The following is a 21538-nucleotide window of genomic DNA, read 5'->3' as shown; positions in this document are numbered from 1 at the left end:
CCCCCCCCCCCCCCCCCCCCCCCGCCCAGGAGACTTTCAGTCCCAGAGGGACCTGGGAGTTAACAGTTAACACTCAGCTTCTTGCCTCTAGTCCTGGGGCAGAGGCCCCAAATGGACATCGGCCATGGCAGCAGGAGGGATATGAGCTAGACTCCAGGAGGGTCTGGAGCACAGGCTCCGGAGAGGAGGTCCTTTGTCATCCGCAAGTAGGTCAGGAGAAATAGGAGACCTGGCCTCCCTGGTGTGTTTTGGCCGGGGCAGCGCCTCTCACAGGCTCCCCACCTGTGGCTCCGGGTTGAAGCATCCTCCCTTCCTTTCTGGGCACGGCTTCCGCCTGTTGAGTGACTGCCACCTGTGGAAAGAAGGAGAGTCCCTTCCTACATCCAAACAGGACTTTTTACTCCCAAAGCCCTCTCCCCTGTTCCGTGATCTCGACAGGAGGCCCATGAGGCCTGGGTAGGGCTAGAGGTTTGATTCGCAGCCGAGGCCCAGAGAGGGTGAGGGATTCTCCTGAGGCCACACAGCAAGGTGGTGGCTGGCTGGCCCCACAGTGTCTTTCCCTTGACCCTGACTTCACATGGCCTCCCTATCTCTGGGTCTCCATTCTCCGGGCAGAGCAGTATACCTGGCTTCTGGCACACCCCTTTCACTGACATCCTGATGACTCTGTGTTGCCCACCCCCCCCACCCCCCCCGCCGTCTTTTGCCAAATGACCTCTGGTTCTTTTCAATCTTGCTCTTCCTCCCAGAGCACCAGCTTCCCTGGGACCTACAGCCCTCCCTTCAGGTGCCACGTGGGCCCTCCACTCTGAGATGGGAAGGGGCACTGTTCTCCTAGAACTCCCCACCTCTGGCCTTTTGTGTCTAGATCTGCAGAAACCCCACGTGCGGCCCCTAGCCAGGCCCTTCTGTCCCGAGCAGGGACCCCTCACTGCTCCCCACCCCCCACTCCTGACTTCTGTTTTCCTCCTTCCCATGGAGATTTACCCTTCCCGGGTTCCATCCCTCATATCTTACTCTGCTGGGGCAGGAGCAGGTCTGTCAAACGAGCTCCGGCCCCCAGGCTCATCAGAGTGGGGCATTAACCCTCCAGGGCCCATGGGCGGCTAACTAGAGCTAACACCCCGACTCCAAAGGAGGGAAGCAGAGTGTGGGACCTTCCCTGACAGTTGTGATAGACATTGTTTCTTCTGACTCTCTTCAGGTTGGTCACATGGGGACAGGGTACAATTACTACCCCTTCCCACCCCACCCCCCACCAGACAAGGAGGGGAGCGGAGGCTTGGTGAGGGGACATACAGTGTTCCCAGCCCCCTGCTTCCTGCAGGGGAAGGGTGAGAGCTGCCGTAGAAGCCAGAGGCCAGGGCCCCTTGCCCCCACTGCCCCTTAGCTCGGTGACAGCAGGGGCTGTAGACGTGTTGGGTGGGAGCCAGGTGATTAATTCTGGGGATGCCAGACCGAGGGGGCGTGAGCGGGAAAAGTGGGGAGATGTCACTCCTGTGAAACAGGGACATTTTTCACTCTGTCACTGGCAGGCCACGTATCTTTAAACAAACAACAGAATAAATAATTCAGGGGCCTGATTGCGGGCAGATTGGGCACAGAGACATGGGGCAACAAATGGGGGCTGTCAGCTCGTGCTTGCCACTGCCCAGCTAATTGTTCTCTGAGGTGGCAGGGACTGAAAACCAGCAGCAACAGCCTGTCATCAGCAAGGGATGGGTTTGGGGACCTTTGTACACACCCCTCACCCCGTCCCTCCCTTCATGCTGAGGATGCCCCTGGAGTGTCGCTCTCCCCGCCCTGTCCTCATTGCTATGGTTATTTCAGCCCTGTCCCTTTGCAGGGTTTAAAGAGGATTTCCATCCACCCTGTGGCTGAGAGCCAGCCAAGGGTTTATTATCCCATTTTACAGATGAGGGACTTGAGACTCGAGAGGTTCAGGTTGTTGGAAGGGCTCCTTGGCAGGTGCTGAGATCCCCTGTCCTGGGGAGGGCAGGACTGGACCCAAAGTCTCCTGACTCCTGGCCAGAGCGCTTCCCTTTGAGCCTCACAGTTAGCTCCCGGGAGCCCGGGCAGACTCACTGCTCCCATTTTCCAGATGGTGAGACCGAAGCTCCGCTGAAGGACTCTGGGGCCCCTGGCTTGTAGCTGAGGGCCGAATGCGCTTCCAGGTTCTGGAACCCAAGGACTGGATTTTCTATTGGAGACAGCTCTGGTCTTAGAGGGACAGCCGGGCCCAACTGTCCCTCACCTCCCCCACCACCTGCTCCCCTCTCACCCGCCTCGGTGCCCCCACGGCCGCCCTCAGGCGCCCATTTCCCTACAGTTGGTGGTTTTGCTGCTGCTGCTGCTGCTGTAGTTTTCCTTCACCCCTGAGCCATGGCTGCTGACGGGTTTACAGGTTTGGAAACTCAATTTTATCAGTTCACCCAGGGGGTGATGGAGCCCTGGGGAACTGATTCTCATCGGCCTGGCCTGCAGCTCGTGATTAAGCTGCCGGCTCACTTTCTGACGGTGCTGGATAGCGGAGGGTGGAGACTGGGGCTGGGGGAGCCCCTTAGGACAAGCAGTTGGGGCAAAAGGGCCACCGCTCTCATGTAACAGGTAGGGAAACTGAGGCCTAGCAGGGTGGGGGAAGAGCTTCCGGAAGTCACAGAGGGGGGGATTAGAGGCTCCTGTCCCTAGATCTGTGCACCCTCATACCTCCCTCTCAGCACCTCTGGCCTCATGGCGGGTTCCTTCCCCAAGTATGCCCGGCCAGGCACCTCACGGGTGCTGTCCATGGTCCTTCTACTCTCATAGTCAGCCGGCGCCCTGGAGGCCTATGGGTCATTTTAGAAATGAAGGTGGCAAGTCTTGGCACACTGTAAGGTGCTGTGTTCTTACTCTCTTCCTGAAGTCATGGGCCCCGTCACCTGTCCCGGTGGCACCTAAAACTCAAAACTTCCCGGCTACTGCCCAGCCAAGTGATTGTTCATGTTCTGCTTGAATATTTCCACGACCACATAAGGCCATCCTCTCCACTCAGCTCTGGCCAGGAGAAAGTTCGTCCTTTCCTTTCGTTCACCTGCCCTCCACCCCGCGTGCCTCCCCACTGGTCCTGCGGTGCCGTCCTCTGCTCACCCCACCCCCAACGAGTTTGCTTCTTGCCGCACTTGATGGGCCCTCTGAGAGTTGGACCCAGCAATCTGGCCCGTGTCAGTGGGCTTCCAGCTACACTGGTGTGGTAGATGGGCAGGAATGGGGACCCGGGTTTCTTCCATCTGGCTCCGTTGGCTCCCAGAGGGCTGTGCTGAGGCTAGTTGCCCTCAGTGTCTGTTCTGTCCCTGGAAAGCAGAAGAGAGGAAGTACAGGAGAAACCATCTGTTTTAATCAAATGACACGCAAGTCACACACAGCCCTCACGACCCTCACGTGTCATTCGCAGGAACGCCATCAAGCAGGGAGCTCGGGAAATGTAGTCTTTACTTGGCAGTCATGGGCCCTGGGAAAACGGGGTAGAGAGGATTGGGGGGTACCGTGGGCAGCCCACCGCACTGCTCCCCTCAGTGCCCTCTGCCCCAGGCCAGATGCCTTGGCCATGCACTCCTTTCCCGAGAAGACAGGACCCTGATGGGGTATCAGGGCAGCTTTGCAAACAAAGGCCCCCTGATTGTCTCCCATCCAGCCTCCTCTGGGCACCAGCATACAACTCCCACCCCAAGCGGCAAGGCTGACCTTGATTACTCTCCACTGAGCTGTCCCAGGCCGTGGAGGGAGACCCTGGATCCGGACAGGACAGAACCAAGGACCTGGCCAGGGTCCTCACCCCAGTGCCTCATTTTTCACATGAGGGTGGCATTTACCTAGCCTCCTCACTAGGCTGCTGTGAGGTCTGAACCCCGGCCGGGCAGAGGCAGGGGGAGGCTCGTGCTGCCCCGAAAAGCTGATGTTGTCACCCAGCTGTGAGTGGTGCAGAGGGCCCCAGGAGTGGCTGAGGGAGGGCCAGAGCCATGGGTGCGGATAAGGAGGCCTCGAGGCTGAGGTGAGACAGGGACACCTAGAAATGGGAAGGGTAGCCGGACCAAGGCCCAAGGGGACCTGGAGGCCTTCCACTTCCCTTGGGTGTGGCACGGGGGCCAACTGGTCAGCTCGTCAGTTTCTAGCCTCATGAGCCCCCCCTGCTCCGGTTCCGTCATTTATTTCCTCCGTCCCAACTCACCACTCCCGTCCCCTAGGCTGCCAGGCTATGTCTAATGTCTGTTCTTTGCATGTGTTCTTCTAGAACATGTGCTGTTGACCTGAAAACTTCTGTTGATAATACTTTAAGGCTATACAATTATATTACAAATAAAAACAATTCTCTTCAAGTGTGGTGGAGTCGGGAGGTGGCAGGGGCTTCGTGGGGGGGGGGGGGGGTGGGGGGGGAGTGTTCTAAGGAGGGGTCCTAACTAAAACAACTGTGGGGAGGGCAGGGCACTCCAGGCAAGCAGCCTGGCCCCAGCAAAGATGTGGAGGTGGGAAGGATGTTCAGAGACTGGGCGAGTCCAGTGAGGTGGGGGGGGGGTGCAGGGTGGTGGAAGGAAAGGGGGGGCAAGCGATGGGATGGGTGGGGTGGGGCCACCATGTGGTTTGGGGGCTGTGAACTGCTTGGTTCAGGGGTCTGGACTTGATGCCGTGGGCAGGGCAACGCCTGAGTGGAAGGGGGGTTTGAAGAAGCCAGCCCCTGATGCCTGGGTACCCCCGGTCTCTCTCCTTCCAGCACTGGCCACCAAACAGACCTACGTCACCTACACCAACCATGCAATCTAGCTAGGCCGCCAGAGCCGAACAAGAGGAGGATCCAAGACCCTTGTGGCTGATGCGTCGGGCCAGGGCCACTCCCAGGGGCCCAGCTGATGTCTTGCCTGCCCGTGGGCGCCCACGGACGTGGCTTGGTGCTGAGGACAGCAGAGCCCCCGGCGGTCACTGCTGGGCAGCCTGGGCAAGCCGGGCAGGTGACAGGAGGAGGACAAGGGGCTGGGGAAGCTTCAGGCCACCCCAAGAGCCTGCATCTTGGACCATGGCCCCTCCTGGCCCCAAATCACAGGGGCCCAGGCTGTGTGGGCCCCAGTGTTGGTTTTCTCTCTCTCCCTTCGTCTCTGCCTGTCCCACTGGTGACCGTCCGAGTCCGTCTCCATCCCTGTCTTTATTTTATCACTGCCTTTTCTCTCTGTGTCTTCACCTGTGTGCTCTACTCTTCTTTCTTTCTGCCTCTGCCTCCTCTCCCTGATGCATTCTCTGTCTCCAGGTCTCTCCAGTTTTTTCTCTTGTGCTCCACCCAGGTCTCGTGCATTTTTCTTCCCTGTCCTCGCCCCCTCCTCACCTTCATCGCACCCCGCCTTTGCTCTCTCCCCGTCACCACCTCCCAATTCACCAAACCGTACGTGTCGCAAAAGAGAAAAAGCTCAAAAAAATTCCAAACACAAAAAAGCCAAAACAAAAACGAATCTCGCGTGTGTTGCAAAGTGCCGCGTCCTCCTGGTGGCCTCTGTGTGTGTCCCTGTGGCCCGCAGCCTGCCCGCCTGCCCCCTCCCGTCTGCTGTGTGTCCTGCCCGCCTGCCCGCCTGCCCGTCCTGCTGATGACACGGAGTTCAGTGCCTGGGTGTTTGGTGATGGTTATTGATGACAATGTGTAGCGCATGATTGTTTTTATACCAAGAACATTTCTAATAAAAATAAACACATGGTTTTGCACCCTGGCTCCACATCCACTGAGGGCCCTGCAGGGGGACCCCAGTCTCAACCTGCAGCCGGAGAGCCTGGAATTAGAGGCAAGGAGCAAGTGGGTCATGGACCCTAGGGCTTGCGGGCGATGGAGGCTGCCTCCGGGGCTGGCATCGAGTGGGAACACGGAGAGGCCTTGGGCAGGGAGGGACCAGGACTTTGCAGCACATTCCAGAAATCAGCATCTGGTGGTCCCCTAAGGGGGATGTTCTATTCCTGTCCCTGGCCCTGCAGCCCCTAAGGAAGGTACCGTTTTGGCCCTTCCTCTCCTCTCACAGTCCTTACACCTGGGCCTCCGATCCCCGCCCCGTAACAAGCTGCTGCTTCTCCTCCATCTAGCCCGGAAACTCTCCTCTTGAGAAATTGGCTTCCAGGGCTCCCAGCACCCACAGCCCTGCCCTCCCGCCTGTCCTGTCTCCAGGTGACAGGTGCTAGGATGATGTGTGTCTCTGTCCTAGAGATTGGAGTGTGGCGTGTGTCCGCGTGGGCCAGGTGTGTGGCACAGGTATGTGCGTGTGGCTCCCCCAGCCCTGTGTGTGTGTGTGTCTGTTTTAGCTGCACGTCTGTGTGTGCTCTTGGTACCTCCATATGCATGCTTGTCTGTCTAGTGTGTCTGTTTAGGCCCAAGTGGGGGTAAAACCACATTGCACCCACATCGTGACGATGCTTGTCCCTGGCCAGCGGCAAGTGTGCAAGTGTGTGTTCACAGCAGCTGGCTTCGTTGGCAGGCTGGGCGGGAGGGAGCGGGAAGCAGCTTAGGGGCTGGGCCCTGCCGGGGGTAAATTACAGAGCCAGCGACACAATGAGGCCACAGCGGCAGCTGAAGCCCAGGCTTCCTGTGCCGCCCCTTTCTGGCCCGCCCCAGGCCCCACACCCCCTCCTACCTCCTTGGCTGGCTAAAGTGTGGGGCGCGAGGGCCCCCAGTGGGGGCCAGGCAGGGACTGGGTGTGTAGAGGTGAGGCTGGTGCATTAAATGGTGCCCTGGGCAGTGCCCCCTATGTAAGCCCGTCTAACTCCTTCGGGAGGGCTGGTGTCACGCCCACCTCTGCTCAGGCAATCTGTTCCCTTGGAGGGCCTGGGAGAGAGAGAGAGAGAGAGAGAGAGAGAGAGTGTGTGTGTGTGTAGAGCACCTACTTTATGCTCGGTATTTGTAAGGAAAGGAAGGGCAAAGAGGGTGTCTCTCACTGATTGTCTTGCTTTTGCAGGATGGTTCCTGCGCCCCAGAATAGATTCTACCCAGTGCTCTAGCCTAATCAGGCAAAACTAGGTGGTCAGACCAAGGGTGTTTGCCAGAAGCTCCCAGGGCGGGGTGTGTGAGCGCGTGCCTGTGGTGGGGGGCGGTTTGGATGAAGGGGAGTGCAACCAGTCCTCCAATGACATCTCCAGCCCGGGCACCTTGTCCCCTCTCTGGTCTGTTTCCCTCCCAAGGCGATTGCGGTGTTGAGGCCCAAGGCTAGGCGGAGGATTTGATGCTCAGCACAGGCCTTTCCCAGGTGCCCTCCCCACATCTGTGGAGCCCCCCATATCTGTGGAGCCCCTCTTCTAGGTTCCACTGGGGAGAATCAACTTCTTTCCGAGTGGGGTGCTGCCCGCTCTGCTCCCCTCAGTGCCCAGAGCCAGGGGTGGGCTCTTGGTGGGCCTTAGACCCATCAGGCATTCCTGAGACTTGGCCTAGTCCAGCCTGACTAGGACTCTGTGAAGGGGCAGGTGGAAAGGAGGCACCCAGGCCCCGGCCTCAGGGGGGTGCCAGTCAGATGGAGGAGACATAGCCCCACCTTCAGGGACTGCCCTGAGGGGCGAAACACAGCCTGTCCCTCAGGGAGCTTCCCGTCTGATGGGGAAGATCTAGGCCTCAGCATTTCTACAGCCTAGAAATGCCGAATATCCCAAAGGAACATAGTTATAGGAATAGGGTGGGGTAGGTAGGGGAAGCCTTGGGTGGGGTGTGAATTCCAAGGAGCCGTGTCCGGGAAATGGAGAAGTGTGCGGCTCCATGGGTCAGGGGTGGAGAGGAGGGACTAGTCTCTCCAGCACTTCCGGGAGGCAGACCCGGCGCAGGGGTGTGGGAGGGTGGGTGCCACGCATCACCTGGAAGGCACAGCCGGTGAAGCCGGGCCTGGGATCCCACAGGTGGGCCCCACTGGGATGTGCTCTGATGCACCGGTGGGAAAGCCCCGTGGCTGCTCACCTTTGCTCCCTCTGCCATGCTGTTAATTCCCCGGGCTCATGTGGGACACCCAAGAGAGGCAGACAGATGAGCAGTGCCTTTGGAATTTTGTACTTCAAAAAGATGGGGGCTGGCTTTGCAGTGCCCCTGGTTCCCTGGAGAGAGGGATGGTGGCCCCCAGAGACCTTTGCTCGGTAAGCAGGGTGATGGGGTGTCCACAAGCTCCCAGGGAGAGGCCCAGAGGCCCCAGGGCTGCAGCCTCCTCCTTTGTGGGTGGGGCCGGTGACAATACATTTTACAATCTCCCCAGGTGTCTGCTAGGCAGCCCAGTGGGCCAGGGAACTCGGTGGTTTTCAAGCTGTTCCAATGGCAGAACCTTTCCTTTAAATCAGCAGCAGCATCCCCGGGAACTTGTTAGAAAAACAAATTATGGGCCCCACCCAGACTTGGTTCTTTACGCATCCAATCCACAGGTATTAAGTACCTACTACGGGCCAGGCTGAGGGTGTGAAGTAATGAACGAGGTGGATGTGGCACTGGACTTTGGGGTTCTGCAGACAAGAGGGAACAACGCCCACTCGAGAGCTCGTGGAGGCCCAAAGCCAAGGCTAGGCTACGACTAGCCCGGGGCAGAAGCCCACCAAGCTACCAAGCCAGCGGGGCACACAGGACACCTTTGTGGAACTCCTAGGTCCCTGGGGACTCAGCCTCAGAGGCAGTATACAAGCTTGGGTCCCTTCCAGCTCAGATGCGAAGTTCCAGCGTCTCCTGGTCTGTTTCTCCTGTCCTGCCTTCTCAGGCCCTGGTGGCAGAGGCAAAAAGGACCAGGAATTGGCCTGTGAACACCATGCCAGGTGCCCCCACACCATCTCAGCCTCCAGGCCCAGGGAGGGGTCCTCGGGAGCCCACAGAAAGATGCTGACCTTTCAGGAGGCCACGTGGCTCCCCTCTGGCCAGAGGACAGGCCACAGGCCCTTTGTTTTAGAGGCTCTTACTAAGGCCTGCAGCTTCCTCCTCCCAGCCTGGGGTTTCCATCTGCCCACTCAACAGCGAGGGGAGACTGAGGCACTCTCCCTGGCATCTGAGCTTCTCTCTGCCCCCACCGCCTGCCCTGCACTGCCCTGGGTGCCCAGCAGAGCTTGGCCCTGGCACCCGGAGCCTCCCAGGGCTTGGGCCTCCCTGAAGACAGCCTGGCACTGAATGGCACATGGTGCCCAAATCTCACTTCGGTTGGCAAAAGCAGCAATTAGCATTTAATGAGGCTTCTTGCTTTATTTTTAGGTAACCTCCAAGGCCCTGCCTGTGTAATTCAGCCCGCCATTGCTCGGCAGATAATTAAAGCATGTCACCATAATTTGCCTTTTTTTTTTTTTATAAAGCCCATAATTACGTTTTTATTGCAAGGGGGGGCGGGGGGAGAGAGAGGAGGGAAAGAAAACAAAGAGGTGAAATTGGGGCAGGAAATGGGGCTTGGCTCCCTTAGCCAGGCTCCTCTACCCCATCAGCTGACCCAGGAGCCCCCATCCTGGCTGTGGCTCCCCAGGGCTCCCTCAGCTTCAGGGTCTGCCCTGGGCACTCCCTGCCCAAGAATGCCTCCTTGTTGGCTTGCCTTATTGGAACTTCTGGAGAGCCCTCCTCTTCCAGGTTGGGGTGGGAGGGCCTTCCTGCTCTTCCCTTTCCTTATAAAACCAGTCCCACTTTGCTGTTCCAGTGGGCAGGAAGGGGGTCGGGTGAAAACCCGAGTAGCCTCGAGTTGCTGTTTCTTGAGCTGCACACAGGCACCTGGGAGTTTCTTTATACTACTCTCCACTCACACGTTTGAAGATTTCCACAGGAGGTGGAATAAAACCCCCCTCCCAGGGAGGGGTCTGCTAACAGAGCCTGACATCTGGAGTCCGCTTCCAGGGGCACTTGTGAGTTGCTGTTCTTTCTATGAGGTGAAGGGCCGTCTTTCTGCAGGAACTATACTGCAGTCTAGTATTTTGATGCTGCAGCGTGGTGGTAGGTGATCTTTGCTGGGCCTCTGACAGATTTTTTTTGAGCCTGCAGGCCATGCTAGGAACAGGAAGGGCAGCTGCCCGCAGCGTTTCAGGGAGGCCGCTGCCCCCAAACATCTTCCCAGCTGCCACCTGTGCTACTTAAAATTCTACCGGTAAAGCCTCAGTCTCCTGGGCCAAGGTGCGTTCGCCCAAAACACATCAATTGCTTGGCAATCATATCGGAGCCTGGTATGAAGATACCAGCTGCCCTGGGGTGTGGGACAGGGGACAGGTAAGTTGTGAAAGAACACGCAGATTACCTTAACTCGAGTAGCAAGTGGCCCTCTGCCCCTTTCTGAACACCACCTCACCCCAACATCATATTACGTCCACGTGGTTTGCACATCATCTTCCTGCTCCCACAAGGATGTCAGCCCCGTAGGGCAGGGGGTTTCGTCACTTTGATCACAGCTGAAACCCGGGGGCCTAGAACAGCACCTGACACACAGCAGGCATATAATAAATATTTGTGGAATGAGTGAGTTGTGGGGGAGGGGCTGGGCTGGAGACCCAGAGGGGCCTATTTAGCTGTATCCGCACTTCCACAATGCCCCATACTTGGCTCTGACCCTGAGTCTCTGCCCAAAGCCCAGTGGTCATTTCTTCATTGTAGCTGCCCAAGGTCTTCCCTAGAGGCCCGAGGTGAGCCTGAATGTAGCAAGCTGATGATTGGAAAGGGAGCTGATCCCCCCGCCCCAGGGTGAGAGACACCCTGGAGTTGGTATCAGGGGGCCCGGATTCTAGGTAAGGACCTGCTGCTGACTCGCCGTGTGCCCTTGGGCAAGTTGCTTTCCCTCTCTGGGCCTCAGTTTCTTCATCCGTAAAGTGAGGGATTGAGTTCTGAGCCCTCGCAGCCTGGGTAGGGAGCCAGCATTCCAAGCAGTACAGGAAGGGGAGGTGACTGGGAAGAAGAGTCTTTGGGGGCATGTTGCTATGGCAACTGTGCACACATCAAGGGGTGGGGGAGGAGCTTGCCTATGCAAATGAGGCCCTTGCTTTGGCATCCCCAGTCCCGGTTGTCTGTCTGTGATCTGTGACGGGAGGAGGTTTTGTTAATACTGTGGGGCAGGGGGAGAAGACGGAGAAGGGGTGCGGGTTGTTTGGGGGGCAGGACCAGTCCAGGTGGGCCGGCCAGCCCTGCACTCTTACCACAGTGTGGTGCTCGGGGTGCAGGTCAACGGAGGTGGTGGAGGAACCTGAGGTCCGGGGGGCCGAGAAGCTGGTGAGGATTTGAGAGACCCCAGAAAGACCCTCCCCACCACCATCCCGATCAACCTAGAAAATCAGAGAAGCGGGGCGCCTGGGTGGCGCAGTCGGTTAAGCGTCCGACTTCGGCCAGGTCACGATCTCGCGCTCCGTGAGTTCGAGCCCCACATCGGGCTCTGGGCTGATGGCTCAGAGCCTGGAGCCTGTTTCCAATTCTGTGTCTCCCTCTCTCTCTGCCCCTCCCCCGTTCATGCTCTGTCTCTCTCTGTCCCAAAAATAAATAAATGTTGAAAAAAAAATTAAAAAAAAAAAAAAAAGAAAATCAGAGAAGCACGGTTTTCAGAGGATCCCAGTAAAAGCTCTCCCTGGTAAGCACTGTCCCTTCCAAGGGTGCACTTGGGAAAGCAGGGAGCAGAGCTTGGGGGGAAGAACGCTGGCTTTGGTCTCTGCCAGGTCACTGTGACTCAGGCACCTGAGTCACTCAGCCCTCGGAACCTCGCTTTCTGCATCTGTGAAACAGAGATAATACTATCTCCTGAAGACGATGTCAAGACTCCCAAAGGACACACGGGCAGGTCAGGATGGGTCTTGCACCTGCCCTGGAGCCCTACCCTCCAGGACAGTGTGTGTGTGTGTGCCCTTCTGTTCTTCCTCCACCCGGCTCGCCCTCCTCTGTGGTTTCGGACTTTTCTTCCCCCCCACTCCTCAAAGGCTAGAGCTCCCTCTGGGACTCCTGGCCCATGCCCTTTAGTTCTTTTCTTCTACCTCAAAAGTTCCGTGGGCTCTCTCCCACCTAAACTCACGGCCTCAGCGCTTTCCCAAACTTCCGCGTCCTCCCCCTTCGTTTCCCAGCCTCCCTTGCAGGCGGCTAGAGGCCACGTGACATTTCTGGCCAATGAGCTGTGGGGAGCGGCCACGCCCATCACTCCCCGCCGCCGCCGGGGCCTATGGTGTTCCTCCGCTAGGCCCCTCCTCTGGCGGGTTTAGTTGGCATAGAAGATGGAAGGCCAGTGGGTCCCCGAGTCACTGGCCCGAGCGCCTCCTCTGCCAACCCGCTGTGAACTTTGTGTGAATAAGAAGCTTTTTTGTTAAGATGCTGAGATTTCAGGATTTATTTGTTTCTGAGTTACAGCTTTTCCTATTCTGACTAATCTATCATCAGACAAGTGCCAAATTTATGTATCTCTCCCAGCCTCCAAACCTCCTTCCGTGCACCCTGCTAGTTACTCAGAATCATCCGTGGTGGAAGCCACAGTGTCTCCTAAATGTGTTCCTCTCCCACGTCCCCCGTTTTGGTGATCGGCAGCCACCTGAGCCAGAACCCACAGCTTCCCCTACACCGCGCTTCGCACCCCAGGGCGGTGGCTAAGTCTCCGCCGCTCTCTCTGCCATCCCTGGATTTCATGCCGTCACCACCTGTCGCCCTGGACGGTGGGCTCTGCCCCCCCCGGCGCCCCCCCCGCCTCCCGCCCTTCCCCCAAGCTTCCAGTCTTCATCTCGGTTCCTTAAACATGCTGCTCCCTGCCTTCTGGCTTGTGTCTTTCCCGCGAGAAATCTGTCGTCATCCTGATCTTTGTCCTAATGTATATAACCTCCCTTTTCTCTGGCTGCTTTTAAGGTTTTCTCTTTATCGCCGGTTTTAAGCAATTTGATTATGACGTGCCTCGGTGTGACATTTCTTCATGTTTCTTGCACTTGGGTTTTGTGGAGCTTGTGGGATCTGGAGGTTTACTGTTCTCATATTTGGAAAGCTTTTGGCCATTATTTCTTTGAAACTGTTTCTGTCCTCCCCTCTATCTTCTCTCCTTCAGGGACCTCTGCACACATGTATCTGGCCTCAAAGTTGCCCAATAACTCAGTGATGCTCTACTCTTTCATTTTGGGTCTGTTTCCTCTTTGTGATTCATTTTGTGTACGTTTTATTACTATGTTTTGAGGTTCCCTAACCTTTTTCCCCCCTCTGTGGTTTCCAACTGCTGTTAATTGTTTCCAGTGCATTTCTCATCTCAGCACTGTAACTTTCATCTCTAGAGGCTCAAGTGGGTCTTTCTCATACCTGCCATGTCTCTAGTTAAGCGTTTGTTTTCCTCCAGCTTCTTGAACGTGTGGAATACAGTTACAATAACTGTTTGAATATCCTCGCTCACTCATGCCATGTAATTTCCTGGCTGGTTTCAATTGATTGATTGATCTTCTCATTATGAGCTGCATATCCTTCCTCTGCGTGACCTGATCATTTCTTATTGGATGCCCGATATTGTGAATTTCACTGCACAGGGTGCTGGTTATTTTTGTATACATATAAAGTTTCTTGAGCTTTGTCTGGAATGTGGTTAAGTTACTTGGAAACGGTTCAATCCTTTCAGGTCTTGCTTTCAAGCTTTGTTAGGTGGGGCCAGAGCAGCATTTAGTGAGGGCTCATTTCGCCCCACTGGCAAAGCGAAACCTCTAGGCTTTCTCCTCTGGTTGGTGGGTCATGTGTAATCCTGGTGATCCGTGCCCTCTAAGCAGCTTCCGCTTGCTTCCTGCTGGAACCTGATTGCTATGCAGCTGGGCTCTTGAGGGAAGATTCCTTGGGATTCTCTCTGCGTAGCTGTCTCTTCTCTGGCCTCTGACTGGCAAACTCTACCCGCTTTGGTCTCTCTGGACCCCAGCTCTGTCTGCCCTAGCATGGGAGACTCCAGGCTCTTGGCTGGGTCCCCTCTCTTGTGCCAGAGCCTGGAAGCTGTCTCTGGGCATACGCGTGACAATTGTAGGGCCCCCCTCCTTTGTTTCTCATGTCTCGGGAAGCACTGTCATTTGTTGCTTAATGTCCAGTGTTGGAGAATCCTGGGCTCATGTATTTCATGCATTTTGTTGTTGTTCCAGACAGGAAGGTAAATCTGGTCCCTGCTACTTCATTTTGGCCGGAAGTGGAGGTGTCTTCCTGTCTTTCCAAGCTGCAACCACACTCAGGCTGTTTCCTGCTCATTTTTATCAGAGGTTCTCCCGTGAGGTCGGCCTCATAACGAGAAGGGCTAACTCAGGGCCAGGCACCACTCCAAGTTCAACATGTATTGGCTTGTTTCATCTTTACCATAACTGGATGAAGGGAGTGCTAGCTTTAGTCTCATTTTACAGACGGAGACACTGAACCCCAGAGAGGTTAAGTAACTTGCTCAGGTGTGCACAGCCAGGAAGCAGTGGAGCTGGGATTTGAACCCAGGCGGTTAGCTCCTGTGCTCGCCCTTAGCCCCCAATCTGCATTGCCTCTCCAAGATACCCCAACTAGCCCACCATTCATTTCTCCATTCAGTTGCTTCTCAAGCACTGCTATGTGCCCAGGTTCACGGCCGGTTACTAAGAGGCAGAGCAACTGAAGAAACAACTGTGAAATAATGGGGAAGTGGAGACTAGGTCCACGGCCCGGAGCTCAGGGGCTCTGAGTCCATTTCCTGAAGGAGTAATACCTGAGCCCCCCCCCAGAAGGATGTGAGATCTGCAAGCTGGAAACAGGAAAGGCTATTTCAGGGATGAACAAAGAGACAGAGGTGATAAATAACATGATATTTGGGAGGAGGAGCCAAGGAGGGGCATTGGGAAGATGGAGATGAACACTCCAGGGATGAGAGAGGAATCTGGAGAGGTGGGCAAGGGTGAGGGGAGGAGGGCCTTGTAGGGTCTGCCGAGTGGCCTGGTCAGAACTGCAAATTGGGATGGCCATTTTAGGGGTGATGATTTGGAGGGCCTGGCCTGGAGCCTGGGAGACCTGTTAGGAGGCCACTGCCTTGGGCCTGGCAAGAGATGAGGACCTGGAGAAAGGCGAGGAGCTGGAGAGGAGAGACTTGGTTAGATGCAGAGGGGAAAGAGTTGGGGCTGAGGCTGGCTGGGATGACTGGTTGGTGGAGCTGCTGGAAGGGAAGAATGACGACTTGTGTTTCCTAGTTATATCTCTAGAAGGAGTGGGCATGCGCTCCATGTAATGCTTTCCTCTTCCCTATGGCTGGGAGGCAGATGTGATGGCAGGAGCTGGAGCAGCCACTCTGAACTCCGAGATTGGAGTCAAGTTTAAGGGATGGCAGAACCACATTGTAGCCTAGGGGCACCCAGCTCTGGACTCTTAGGCATGGGAGAACTCAACTTCTATTTTCAAACCATTATATTTTTCTGTTTCTATAACAGCAGCTTACATATTGTTGAATGAGTGCACCTATATTCTGCTGACTCTCCAGCATGCTGTTTTGACTTTTCTACCCTTGTCTTAACCTTTGCCCAAGTTCGTCCCTATAACCAGGGATGCCATCCCTTCTGCTACCTCTGCCTGCACTTGCTTGGACAATGGGCATGATCAGATCAAGATTCTAGCTTGTATTTCTTCCTCTGGGACAAGTCCTGCTGTGCCTCCACTCCGCTCCACTTGTATTTTCTTGACCACTTCTGTATCTAAGGCCACAGGTTTCTCAGGGGCTGGCCATGTCTCATTCCTCTGCATGTGGCCAATGCCCTCTTCCAGTGGGAACTCAACCAATACGTGATGGTTGAATGATTCTGAGGAGTGGGCGTAGAGAGCACATGGTGGGGCTCTTGGGAGAATTCAGTGATCTCACTGTATTAGTCAGGTGGGCTAGGTTATGCTGTGTAACAAATGACCACAATTTCTCAGGGGCTTAAAACCACAAAGATTTTGTACCTTGCTTGCAGGTCAGGGCAAATGGGCACTGCTCATATCATAGTTACTCGGGGACTGCAGATGATGGAGGTTCCCCATCTTATGATGCCATCACCTCCACACAAGTTTTTCTTGGCAGGGGAAGAGCACGGGCAGAATTGCGTGACAGCCCTTAAGTGCTTCCATCTGAAAGTGACACAATCCTTTCCGCTCATATTGCATTGACCGCAGCAGGGTCTCTAACCCCTATAACTGGTGCCTGACTGGCTCAGTTGGTAGAGCATGTGACTCCAAATTTTTTTTTTAACATTTATTCATTATTGAGAGACAGAGAGACACAGAGCATGATCAGGGGAGGGGCCGAGAGACAGAGAGACACAGATTCCGAAGCAGGCTCCAGGCTCCGAGCTGTCAGCCCAGAGCCCAACGCAGGGCTCGAACCCACAAACCGTGAGATCATGACCTGAGCCGAAGTCGGATGCTCAACCGACTGAGCCACCCAGGTGCCCGTAGAGCATGTGACTCTAGACCTCATGGTTATGAGTTCAAGACCCATGTTGGGCATGGAGCCTAACTTAAAATTTAAGAAAAAGATGCTATAGGGGCCCCCGGGTGGCTCAGTTGGTCAAGCGACTGACTCTTGGTTTCAGCTCAGGTCATGATCTCATGGTTTCATGGGTTTGAGCCCCACATCCAGCTCTGCACGCTGACCACACGTGGAGCCTGCTTGAGATTCTCTCACTCCTTCTCTCTCTGCCCCTTCCCTGCTTGCACTCTCTCTCAAAATAAATAAACTAAAAAAAAAAAAAATGCTACAAACCCATATGACTCCAAGGGGATGAGGATTTGTAACCCTGTGCCTAGAAGAAGAGAACTAGAAACATTGCTTAGCAGTGGTGACGTCTGCCACAGTCAGTGATGTAAAAGGTCTGGTTCAGTATTGAGAATGTAGTCCAATGATCGACCAGTGTTTGTTTTTACTCCTTAGCCGTTCATCATGCAGCACGTATTTCACTTTACACAGTGGCAAAAGACACGCAATGTTCCTTGTCTCATGGAGTTATGGTCAAGTGGGGGAAGAGGGACAGACATTTCTCTAATCAACACCCTCATATATAAATAATTACAGTTTGTAGTAAGAGCTCTCCCAGCAAAGAACAGGATCCCATGAAAGAGAATAATGGTGTGTGAGTGTGTGTGTGTGTCTGTCTGTCTATATGAGAATGGGGAGTCAGGGAAGTCCTCTCTGAGGGGGCTGACTTTGAGATGAGACCCAAAGAAAGAGGAAGTCAGGGGATGAGGGCAGGGGAAGAACTTCTTAGGCAAAGGGAACGGCATGTGCAAAGACACAGAGGTGGGAAAGGGTCTAGCAGGTTTAAGACACTAAGGAGGCCGAGTCTGGTGTAGTGATTTGTGGGGACTGTGAGGGAGGTGGGGACAGAGAGGCCCAAAGGCGTCATCACCCAGGACCTGGTAGCATGCAGTCAGCAGGCCTCTGGAAAGCTTTAAGCACGATGGGGCCTGACCTGTGCCTTTAATGACTTCTGAGATGTTTGTACACCCAGTGCTCAGGTGCTCCCTTCCTTCCTCCTTTGCTTCTCCAACTGTTTTCACGCCAGAGGTTCTCATCAGGTCCTGTAGCTTTGACTCCCAGATGTGTATCTTTAGCCCTGTTCTTGCGCCAGAACTCAATCCGTGTGGCCCCCTGGGTACTCCTCAGCTCTGCCAGGATAGGGGACAGCAGTTTTCCTTCACCCTCTCAGGGTCCCTGGCTGGGTCTGAAAATTAAGACAGAGACGTATTAACAGAAGAAAAGCATACAGGTTGATTTAATGCGAGTTTTACACGATACAGGAGCCTTCGTAAGGAAATGGAGACCCAAAGAAACAGAACTGGGTATTTTTATGCTAGGTTTGATGAAGTAGGCAGTCCTGTAGAAATACGGGTTAGAGACTGCCAGGGGAGCCATGGGAACTTAGCTGATCTATTTGTTGGGGTTCTTCTGGTCCCTGCTTTGTCTTCAGAGATAAGGAGGCTCCTTTCCTCCGGGTATGGGGAAGGTATCTCTCTCACAAGAGTTTTATGACTTGTTTCAGGGGAGAAGGCCGTTTTCTCAAACACATTCAAGTTTAAAATATTCAATATGCCAAGGTGCCATATTTGGGGGTAGCGTGTCCTGAACCCCGTTACTGGGTACCTCCACCTTAGCGTGAGCAGATCCAGACTTTTGCATACTCATCACCCTGTTCCTCTTTCCTCTCCCCTCTCAATAAAAGACCGCCCCTCCTCACAGTCAGAGACTTTGGGCTCAACCTTGACCCCTAACCCCTACCCTTCACACAACGTGTCAGCAAATCCTGTTGGCTGGCCTTGAGGATGTCTCAGAATCCAACTGCTTCTTCTTGCTGGGTGCAAACCACCATTATCCTTAGCTTGGGTTATTTAGATGCCCTCCTAAGCAGCCCTCAGCTTCAGCTCCTGCCCTCTTACTCAGTTCCCCAAACCTCAGTCAGAGGGCTTTGGGGAAAACGTACATCGGATTCTTTTACACGCCTGCTTAAAACCCTCTGGGTTTCCCCCTCAGATCTCTAGCTAAGTCGGGGGAGATTCGGGGTGGGCCCTCGGTATCTCCTGCCTCATTTCCTTCCTTCCTTCCTTCCTTCCTCCTTCCTTCCTTCCTTCCTTCCTTCCTTCCTCCCTCCCTCCCTCCCTCCTTCTCTCTCACAGTCACCTGGTGGGGCTCCCCGATCTTGCCCATGATTCAGGTACTGCTGTTCCACCATGGAACCTTCTCTCTCCTAATGCTGGTGAGCTTCACTGAACTAAGTTGTACTCACAGAGAAGTGTTTCCGGATTGCCCCTCAACAGCACACCCATCACTACTCACCACCCCCACTTTATTTCTCCTCATGGACCTCATCACACTCCGGCATCACATAACACATTTAATTGTGTTTCTCCCCGGGAGAACAAAAGCGCTGAGTGGGCAGGGACTTTATTCTGTTGTCTACTAAACTTATTTATTTATTTATTAATTTATGTTTATTTTTGAGAGAGAGAGAGAGAGAGAGAATGAGTGGGGGAGGGGCAGACAGAGAGGGAGAGGGAGACACAGAATCTGAAACAGGCTCCAGGCTCTGAGCTGTCAGCACAGAGCCCGACACGGGGCTTGAACCCATGAACCACGAGCTCATGACCTGAGCCGAAGTCGGATACTTAACCGACTGAGCCACCCAGGTGCCCCTTTTTTTTCTGCTAAACATCTAATGCCAAAAACAGTGCCCAGCACATGGAAGACGTTCTAGAAATATTTACTGAGTGAATGAATGGAGTGAATGACCTTGAAATTCCAGGGACTGCTAGGGCAACAGAGACCTCGTTTTGTTTTATCCAGGATGAGGCCGGTTGGGGGCAGTTTGGGTTTCGGGAGGTAAAGACTAACAGCTTTGGTCTGCCTTTGCTTTCTCCTCGTCCCAGGCTGGGCCCTGTGCTGACAAACAAGCAAGAGCTCACCCATATTTGTTCTCGAAGGAAACAATAATGTCACCACAAATTGGGGTGTGGCTGTTGCAGTTTACGAGGTTAAGTGTGCTAAGTTGTATAAATTGGGAGCATTTCTAGCCTGGCTGTGCCCTTGAAGCATTAGAGACACCTTTTCCCTAAATGTGTGTTTAGGGAACTAGGCTGAACGATGGTTGTCCCAACACAGTGTCACTTTGAAGTAGAATAATCCAAACTATGGGAAATCTATGCTCAGTTGCTATGATGGCGTTGGTGGGCCCCAAACCCGGGCCTCATCCATTATTCATTCATTCATTCATTCATTCATCCATCCATTTGAGGAGTCCATGCCGAGCATCTCCTGTGGGCCAGACACCAGAGTGGACAAGACCAACACAGACTCCAAGGACAGGATGAATATTCCTTCTGTGGCAATCGCTTGGGCCTTGGGCTGGGGGGAGGAAAGGACACTCTCTGAGGCTGTGGGTCAGGGAGGTGAAGAGATCTGGAGATCTGAGGGGCGGGGGTTGTAGGAATCGGGCCTCGGCCTCACGGAGTCAGGCCACGAGGGTAGGATTTAGGGGTCTGTGAACCCCAATCATCACTGCTGCTGGTGGGCATGCCACGCCTTCTCATGACTCTTTTGATTGTCTCCCAAGCCAGGTGCACACAGGAGCAGGGAAAAGGGGTGAAACAGAGAGGCGGCTAACAATGAGAGGTGAGCCAGAGCAGCAGATGTTAGAGAGGTGGATGCAGGCAGGAGTGACAAGTGAATATATGAGACACCCAGAGATGCTCCATAAAATAGACAAGCTATTCTTTGAAATGCATGGTCGTGCGCATAGAATGAATGAATAAATGCAAGGAAAATCTTTAGAATGTCAAACATAAAGAGAATGCTGGAAGCCTGGGTGTTAGGCAGCTCCAAAGCTGCAGGGAGACCTCAGGTCACTTGCACACACATCTCCATGACCTAGATCAGTGTTTCTCAATAGCAGCGCTGTTGACATTTGGGGCTGTATTAATTTTTGTTGGGGTGGGAGCTGTCCTATAGGATGTAGGATGTCGGGCATCCTGTAGGATGTTTGGCAGCAACCTTGGCCTCTACCCAACAGATACCAATAGCAACTCCCTCTTCCAGTTGTGACAACCAGAAATGTCTCCTGGGAAACAAAGTTGTCCAAGTCCAGAAATAAAGGCTTAGAGGAGGAAGGAAATGGACTGCGAGCACTCATGGTGGGGAGTTGTAATTGAGAGCCTCTACAAAAACCAGGGCTTTGAAAGACTGCACTTTTGGTGAAAGGATAGAGGGGAAAAAATCCATCCTGTGGCAAAGAGAAAGGGTAAGAAAAGTTGTCTATTTCAGCATGAGCTCAGGTAGAAAGAAAAGCCTTTAAATTTGTAACCACATGGCTATCCACACAGGGGTTTAGGGTAAACATTTGCATTACCTATGGGTTGCAGGAAACTCCAAGTGGTGAAATTAACTCCAAGTATGTTAGTAGTACCCAGAGCACCTAGCAGAAGCAAAAGCAAAGTCTCCTGGGAGGGACATACCCTCAACTCCCGCTGTACAGGATTCTGATGGATAGAGCTCAACCGAGCTTGGGTTTACAATACAAAATTACAGAGTACACAAGGAAATAATCATGAGTGAGTTAGAAAACAGCAAATGGTAGAATTAGTCCTCGAGAGTTAAGATATTGGGATGATCGGATCCAGAATATTAAAAAAAAAAAAAAAGCTTGTGTAAAATGTTTAGAGAAATAAAGATGCTACCAGGAAAACCAGGCAAATATTCACGTGAACAAAGACTAAAAAATGAAAATAAAAATGATGAAATTTAAAACTCAGTGGATGGGTTAAACAACAGATTAGATATAGTTGAAGAGATGGTCAGTGAACTGGAAAATAGATTTGAAGAAATCACTAGCCATAATGCAGCACACAGAAAACTATTAACAAGAGGGAAAAAGACATGGGAGACAGAATGAGGAATTTAACAAATGTCATCTAGGAATTCCTGAGGAGATAGTTGAGAGAATTGGGGGAGGCGATATTTAACAATATGGTGATAAGGAATTTTCCAGAAATGATAAAGAAAGACACATGCTGGGAAGGAAGCATGAAGAATTCAAGCAGAGTAAGGAGATCCACCTAGAAACATTGTAGTGAAACTGCAGAAATCCAAAGAGAAGTCCTTAACAGCAGCCAGATGGGAGAAGCCAG

General features: G+C 53.8%; 1 protein-coding gene across 10 annotated transcripts in view; it reads left to right on the top strand.

Moving 5' to 3' along the window:
* Positions 1-21538, top strand: part of GRM4 (glutamate metabotropic receptor 4) — a 151556-nt gene that overhangs the window by 110750 nt on the left and 19268 nt on the right. For 7 of the 10 annotated variants that reach the window (XM_040473236.1, XM_040473230.1, XM_040473227.1 and 4 more), the window contains one exon: positions 3671-4353. The exons of 1 other annotated variant lie outside the window; for it this stretch is intronic. In XM_040473236.1, coding sequence (XP_040329170.1) covers positions 3671-3852 — 182 coding nt within the window. In that variant the 3' untranslated portion in view covers positions 3853-4353. Of the gene's footprint in view, positions 1-2101; positions 4354-4744; positions 5719-21538 lie in introns of those variants that run through there. 2 more of the 10 variants (XM_040473233.1, XM_040473234.1) reach the window with 2 other exon arrangements.

The sequence above is a fragment of the Herpailurus yagouaroundi genome, unplaced genomic scaffold, assembly GCF_014898765.1.
Source record: "Herpailurus yagouaroundi ecotype Mexico unplaced genomic scaffold, PumYag 139, whole genome shotgun sequence".
NCBI classification, from domain to species: Eukaryota; Metazoa; Chordata; class Mammalia; order Carnivora; family Felidae; genus Herpailurus; species Herpailurus yagouaroundi.
The sequence above is the reverse complement of the archived record's forward strand: the minus strand, read 5'-3'. Positions and strand labels throughout refer to the sequence as shown.